Raw genomic sequence first — 7711 nt, 5'->3', positions numbered from 1 at the left:
TTGAACATCTAGGACGTTGCTCTGGTCGTGATTCTCGGAGGTTGCATCACTGCGGGGCTGACGTTCAGAGGTCAAGGGCTCATCAATTCTTAGGCTGCATATCAGCAAAATGTGCCTATGATTCATATTCTGAGCTCCAGTCCCGATCGTGAGTCCACCCTGGGTCAGTGCCATCAGGTTCAGCCGCAGCTCTGATAGTGCCAAGTCCAGCAGACCTTTGGAATGTAAAGTTGGCACAGAGGATTTAAGCATCATTTGTAAAAGACCCTGAAGTGTTACAGCCTCCAGCAACGTAGGAGTTTGCTGAGGCAGAATGCGAAATGGCACATGAAAAGGCTGGTGTTCAGCAGCAAATGCTTGGGCTGGTGGGCATCTTCCTCATGTCCTACTCAGCAGCTGGGAGGCCAAGACTCTTGAGGCATTCTGCAGAGATTCCTGACTTGGGATTCCAGAAGATTCCTGGCTACCTCATTGCAATACACAAAAGTGTACAGCAGGCTGGAAAGTAGCCTCTTATTCCTGCCTGATTTTGTGCCGGCGCATCTGTGGCGTTCATGGCCTCCCTGGACCAGAGGCTAAAATAGGGCTCGGCGTGGACTTTGGCTGCATGAGCCACCTGAAGATTAAGTGGCCCGTTGACAGGCCCTTTGAAAACCCTGGAAGCAGTGAAGTCTTCTGAAGACAGATTTTTAGCGTAGGTTTTGTGAAAATTGGGGCAAGCACAAAATGCTGCTAAGACTAAAGGATCAGGAAGTTATTTGTAGAGAAAACCTACCTAGTGACATACAAGGCCCTCTCCCTATTTTTCATAAATAGGAAGTTTTAGCCATGCATTCTGGAAACACTTAGGACTCCACTTGCTTTATTTGACCTGTATGGACACAGGCTTGAATTAATAATGGGTACAATGTATTTTTTACCCTTATTCCTTATTTCCTTAAAAAAAAAAATCATTGACGAGGCCAGGGAACTATTTCAGCGGGAGCAGCACAGCCAGAGATTACATAGATTTCTTAAAGAAACAGCACTTCATTGCACGGAGGCAAAGTTCCAAGGAATTCAGTTACCACCCGCTCAGGAAGGTTTTAAAAAATATGAAAAACCAACCCACCCCAGTGTAATAGTTGGTCCTATGAGGCACTCCAAAGGTGAAACCATGCGTTTTTACCTTGAGCTACTATTTCCTATTGGATCCATAACATTTAATGCTCACTGACCATCGTATTTACAAATGACTGACTTTGAGCAACAGCATTCAGCGTCACAAACGCTCTTCCGCTCTCGACGAAGATGGATAAAATCCAATTTCATTTTGGCTGTCTCCTGGCTCCTCCTTTCTTTCAGCAGCCTTGGACTTGTCCTACGATCTCTATGACAAACTAAAGACTTGTCAAGGCCGACTACTTGGAAAAAGCCAAAGCTCACATGCAACCTGAAGTCTGGACGGATAAACTCTTTCTACATACTTGATACGCTTGCAGGTATCTGTATTTGACCCACCGGGGCAGCGCGTGTCGTGGTGAAGGCTTGTGAATTCTGAGGAGACAGTGCCATCCCTTCCTCAAACATGAGTGACAGAAAAGTAAGTGGACCAGGAGCACAGCTGCTGTGTCCCCAACGGTTACACACAGGAAAAAAAAGAAAAAAAATCTCGATTTTACCATTGGAATGTTTAAGATTTCTTGTAGGAGAGGGGCCCCTAAAAATTAGGACGGACCATGTAGTTTCCACAGGGTCCCGAACTCACTCTCCACGATGTCACCCTAAAGACTGGTTCTACTGTTTCAACCTACAAAGTGATCGTTTACATAAAAATGGCTAATGGTCTTGCAGTTTAGCAACAGGCCTCTCACTGCAAAATCGGGCCTGCCTTACAAAAGCTTCACGTTGCTCCAGTGAGGATGGGCGCTCCCCGGGGACTGAGGTGCAGGTTGGTGGTCATGCTGTTTGGGGAGGTGAGCGCCTTGGTGTAACGTGTCTGGGGACACCTTACGCCTGGTATCCATTCTGAATCTCACTTCTATTCCTTCCCCATCCCAAGAAAATCCGAACAAGCCTGGTGAGAGGAAAATAAAACAGGATGAGACGTCTGCCTTGAGGTCTGCCAGTTCAGAAGAACGGAAGCTAATTGTGTTCTCCTTAATGACCAGAATTTTCACTTCACTGGACGTAGTATTTGCATTTGCAGACATGAAATGTACTTCTAAATGGATATTTTACCCCTTCGATAATAAATATCAGAGAACTAAAAGATTTAAAAATCTCTAAAGCCCATTTCACGTATGTTAAAATGACACGTCAAAGACTGTTTTGTAAAAGTTTGTATTTTTATTATTTCTATATAACCAAAACCCAACTTGAGACATGTATGAATGCATAATCGACTAGGCTCATAATTTTTGATAGGGGTAAGAGAAGAAAGTGAGACTAAGGAAACTATATCTGAAGCGAAAACTTCCCCAACACTGTTTGTTGTAAAGGTCCTGTCCACTGTACAGGGACTCCTTCCCTTTGTCCAGCAGCGTTTCCTGAGTTACTCTATTACACTCGGGGTCGACGGTGTTGTCCACCACTAGATGGCATCATGCACAAGTGAGAGATTGGGGTTTTTTTTTTCCTTCCAGATGAAGCCAGCCAGTCTTTCCTCACAAGCTACAGGGAAACCCAAGGTGGAGTTCCCGTCTGGGGATGGCTGATGAAGTGGCTCCCTAGCTACTTACTGAGCTGGTGAGTCCCGACCTGCTGAGTTGCGTGCAATCTAACAGCTCTTACTGCATCCGCCAAGAAGGAAATCAGACTTTGCAGTGTAAATTATTTGATGTCTCTGGTGGGCTGTACATAAGGAAGCTGCCATTCGCCGGATAGGGCACGGGAGGGTTCTGTGACTGCTGGGTCCCTCCAGTGTAGGGAATCAACGGCAGGTCCCTTTTCTGGTGCCGAGACACAGAACCAAAAACACAGAGCCCCTGAAGTCAACCCCGCAATGGCTTCACAAATAGTTTGGCTACGTTCTAGAGTTCTGTGTTGACGGCTTTTTGATGACTTGACTTGCTTTTAGTCAGTTTTGGAATTAATTTGTAAACTATGTTTGCTCCTCTTTTTTTTTTTTTTTCTAATTCTTGATTTCCATAGATGACAGTCCCCCAAACCAGTAATGGTGAGGAATCTTGAAGAGTGTGATTTCAAGATGCAGCAATGGGTGACAGCTCTCTTTGCTTTTAAAAAATATTTACATTTTTAATGTAGAATACGCTTTTACTATCTTTTGGTCAAATATGCATTGGTGTAAACTTTATCCACTGAACTTACTTTCTAGTGCAATCTTTTGCTTTCACAGTAAGTGTGAGATGTCTTTATATATGGTACAGAGGGGTGGGCCGAGAGAGATTATGACGCAGGCAGCCAAAACTGAAGATACAAAGTAAGAGGCATGAAAGAAACGGCTCCTTACCAAGGTTTCAACAGAGGAACCTGGGACTATGCAAAAGTTACCAAAATAGCCAGGTAAGGAACACCATGGGGAAAGAAGGGGAGAATATATAAAATTATTTTAAAGTCACATCCAGTCAGTAACCTGGATACATCCCACTGAAAAGTAAACCACAGCCCTGCTTTGCAAGTTCTGATTCACACACATGGGTGCTTGTTGTTCAGTCTTGGTTTTGGCTGCTGGGCTGTTTGTTGACTCTTTATTCCCCACCTGCTGAATGAACTGAATCCCTGCATTAAAAGCAACAGCCTGTGATGGTCCTTAGGGGATATCATAGTTTGCACAAAGTCATCTGTTGGATAACTATGTTTCAGTTAAAAATTTTTTTAATTAAAAATTTTTTTGACCAAGACAATACTAGAACATAATTTGCAACTAGTCAGGAAGGCATGTGGTCCCAAGAGAAAAAGAAAGTGGTGATAAAGGGATGCCATCTCTCAGGGAACCACGTGATGCGGGGACACAAAAACGAGACGGGGAAGCCTGACAGGTTAGAATAATTATCCTCCAAGTCGGAACGCTCCGAAACGCATAATGCAACCAGAGCGAACGATTAGTTGCATCTCCGAAGGGTCCAGGTCAGCGTCCACTGTGGTCTTCGGACTGATGGAAGGGACCGGCGGCATCACCGTGGAAGTCGAGCATTTTAGAACCTTCAGCGGATCGAAGCCAACCCCTTCAGTGTGCAGGTGGGGGAACGGAGGTCCAGCGAGGATGAGTGACAGAGCTAGACGATGGCAAACCCAGCATGAGAGCTGGCCTCCTGATTCCCCAGTTCCGAGGCTGTTCCTCCAACCGCACCGTCTCTGAGACGGACAGGGGACCCACGGGCGGCTGGTGGGGCTGCGTGAGCTTCGATGGAGAACGCGTCTCAGGCCAAGACCCAGAGGACAAAGGCCCTGCCCGAGAGAGAACAGACTGACGACGTCAGTGAGCCCTGACCACCTTTCCAGGGCAGAATGATGGAAGAAAGATAAAAGGTCAAAGAAGCAATGCTTGTTTAATCAAATTGCGGACCATGCCCGCCCTGTTCCGTGAGACAGTGCGCAGGTTAGGTCCATCCCTAACGACTAACAGTGTTGCTAACAAAAACAGAAGTTAAAAGAATATCCTTTTACTAGAATACCTGTAAATACTCGTCAATAATAATAATAATAATGATAATACCTTTAAAAAAAAAAACACTTGCGATTGCATATTACAAACACACATGTTGTGAAGAAATGCTTGTTTGTGGCTGAACGTGAATCACGGTCTTCCCTGCGATGCTATAGCTTCACTCCCAGAGGACATGAGAGGAGAGCCCTCGGGAAGGAGGAGGCTGAGCTATTTCTCCGTTACACTTAAGAGTCTCCGCTTCCCTGATACAAACAGGAACACTGGTTCTACACGTTCTAGAAACAGGACACCGATGGGAGGCTTATCGGACACACGAGTGGTAGGAAAAGTCTGTGATTTCTCTGTAAATGACTAATCTGAAAGAGACACAGCAAACCGTCCACAGCTTCGACTTCAAATGATTTAAACAAAAATAGAACGAGCCATGGACAGCGTCTGCATCCCTGTCCAATTTGATGTAAACAACGTTTGTAGAAATTGGGTTTGTTAAGAAAGTTTATCCATAGATCTGGATAGCAATAAAAAGCGTTTCCTAGGAAACTGTAAGATCCTGTACCACACAGCATACAGCCCAACTAAGAGGAAAATTAGGTTGATTGCTAAATTCAAGATACACATTTGTACAACTGTTCTTAACTCCTGTGACCACGGCCGAGTGGGAGTGGGCACATACAGGGCAGTTGGGTCTGTTCTCCCTCCCTCCCCCGCTGCAGTCTTGCCTGTGGAGCATCGGTCTAGACTGGGTTTCCTCCTCTGCTCTGAGCCCCTGGAGGGCCACGGACCCCCTGCGAGTCTGGTGCTTCATTCCCAGCCCCAGCCCGGGTCAATACTGCCCTTCTGTCGCTAACGACACCACTGTCTCATGTCTTCCCATTTCCTCCAAGACAGCTGCCAGCACGCTCAGGTTTCCATCTGGGAAGTTCTGTGCTTCCCAAAGATCCAGGATGACGCCAGTGGGGCTGGATTTGGTGGCAAAGTAATTCAAGTACCTGTAATTGGGGAGGGAAAAATGTGCTAAATGCTGTGATTTACGCGTCTATTTTCCTTGCAGGTTTTACTCAAGCTTCTGGTCTCTGCATTTCTGTAACGATCCGAGCCCCATTTGAGAAACTGTGGCTCATGGTGAGCCGTCCTAAAGAACTAGCCCACACTTAATTAGATCAGGCCCAGACAGGAGACGTGATGTTTAACTTTGTTAACCTCAACTCTGAGTAAGATAATTTAAGAGACAAGATGTGTATGGGTCATATCCTAAACAGGAAGTCAAGAGACTTATGTTTTCTTTCCAGCCCAGGCTCTGATCATCTTTGACAGGTCATGCCATGCCCTTTGCTTGGTAGTGATGGCAACATCCTACAGAGAAGAGGCTCCTGAGATTTCTTCATAACTTAATAGCAGTGCTGTGTTCAGCATGTTAATTACTCATCCAGCATTAGGAACAATAATTAATGAATGGATACATAATTTAGGGGGTGTTAGCCTATCAGCTTCGCAAAGTGGATTACAAAGCGTGATACATATAAATGTCAGATAAGCCCAGGATTTCTCTCGCCATTGTGTTTGTAAGACGACGGTGCGAGATGCAAGGCAGGAGAGCTTAATACATGTTGGGAGAATGCAAAGTAAGTAAACCTACAGATGGAGAAAAATGAATGTTGCCCTAAGTCTAGCAGTTATCCGTGCTGGAGCCCTGCCTCGAACAGGAACTAGTCTTGGAGCCTGACCTCACCCACCTGTCCAAGTTTAGCTTATGGGCCAGCATCCTCCAGTCATGACCCCTCGTCTGTGGGGCATCCAGGCTGCTACAGAGCTTCTGCCGGATTGGGGGAGGGATGCTGAAAGCGCTGGGCCCCGTCATGGTGGTGATGGTGCTTGCTGGATCCAGCAGAGGCAAATCAATGCCGGTAGGTTCCTGTAGTTCGGGCACAGAAACGACACAGCGTTACTTCTGAAGACAAAAGCAGTGCTTGTGGAATCAATCAACATCAAGGTTTGCTTTGAGCGCTAAGAAGAGAAGGAGTGCTATTATTCCCCTTCGTGAGAATGGCTTCTTCCTGCCTGAAAGTTATAATTCTCTGTAACCTGGCTGAGAGGAAGAGGTACATCTTGAGCTGACTTTGCATAGCCTTGGATTTAAGGGTTTTCCGTAAGCACTGGGCTAGGTGGGAGGCTCAGGTGTAAGTCAATAGCAGCTCTTCTAATGGGGTCTTCCAGGATGAGAGGGAGAATATCAATACTCCTAAAAGTTTAGATTTCAGGAGAGGAGAAACGTTTCAAAAGGCAGTTCTTTGAGAAGGAACAGATGTGAGATTCGAGAGACTGTCTGACCCTGAAGGGAACGCCCTGGGCAAATGCTCCAGTAAATTCTCCCTCTAACCCCTGCTGAAGATGGCTCAGTTCTCATTTGGTTGAATGAAATGGAACACAGCTCTCTTCTAAATGATATCAAATTAAGACTAATTTCTTAAAAGAAAATGGTGAGCAGAGTGCATTGCCCTGGGGCAGGCTGCTATCAGAATCTTCAAATTGCTGTACACCCTTATTTTTGTAAATCTAATTTTAGTAGAGAAAAACCATCAAATGATCTTAAGATAGTTTCAGCTCATAAAACAGCACAAATGCAAAAATCTGAAATTCATCTGCAAGAGAAACTCTAATCAGTTTCTGATCACTTCTGCTGGTTGCAAAAGCAAATGTTGCCTGGGAACGATTAAAGCAATAAAAGAAAATCCACTTAATCTACTTTAAATGTCATCTTTTTTTTTTTTTTTTTTCAGTGCAGGTAACTCCTTGGTGAACATAATTTGTTGCTGGAGGATAAAACAGCCGCACACAGGTCCCGCCCTCAGGAAGTCTCGGCCCTTCCAGGGCTCAGCTCAGGTCAGTCCTGGTCGCCCAGAGCCACCCAAGCCTGCCAGCCTGCACCGTGGGGGCCGCTGTGTCCCAGTGTCCCGGGATCAGCAGCCAAGGCTCACTGTGAAGCCTGTACAACTGCACTGCACAGAGTCCATCCCAGGCTGTGGGGGGCAGGTTAGAGCAAAATGAATCTTGTGCCCTAGCCCCCACAGCGCTATCGCCTGTGATCATAGTATTTGGCCTCGA

General features: G+C 45.8%; 1 protein-coding gene across 4 annotated transcripts in view; it reads right to left on the bottom strand.

The window, feature by feature from the left end:
* Nucleotides 1-3798: 3798 nt before the first annotated feature.
* UNC5C (unc-5 netrin receptor C) overlaps nucleotides 3799-7711 on the bottom strand; it is a 381350-nt gene continuing 377437 nt past the window's right edge. For all 4 annotated transcript variants that reach the window (XM_021100734.2, XM_021100735.2, XM_084973398.1 and 1 more), the window contains 2 exons: nucleotides 6343-6521; nucleotides 3799-5598 (listed from right to left, as the gene is read on the bottom strand). In XM_021100734.2, the coding sequence (XP_020956393.2) occupies nucleotides 5433-5598; nucleotides 6343-6521 (345 nt within the window). In that variant the 3' untranslated portion in view covers nucleotides 3799-5432. The remainder of the gene's footprint in view (nucleotides 5599-6342; nucleotides 6522-7711) is intronic.

The sequence above is a fragment of the Sus scrofa genome, chromosome 8 (assembly GCF_054392235.1).
Source record: "Sus scrofa isolate SSC_HxYL_T2T_F1_AM1 chromosome 8, Sscrofa_HxYL_maternal_Yorkshire_Landrace_v2.0, whole genome shotgun sequence".
NCBI lineage: Eukaryota > Metazoa > Chordata > Mammalia > Artiodactyla > Suidae > Sus > Sus scrofa.
The sequence above is the reverse complement of the archived record's forward strand: the minus strand, read 5'-3'. Positions and strand labels throughout refer to the sequence as shown.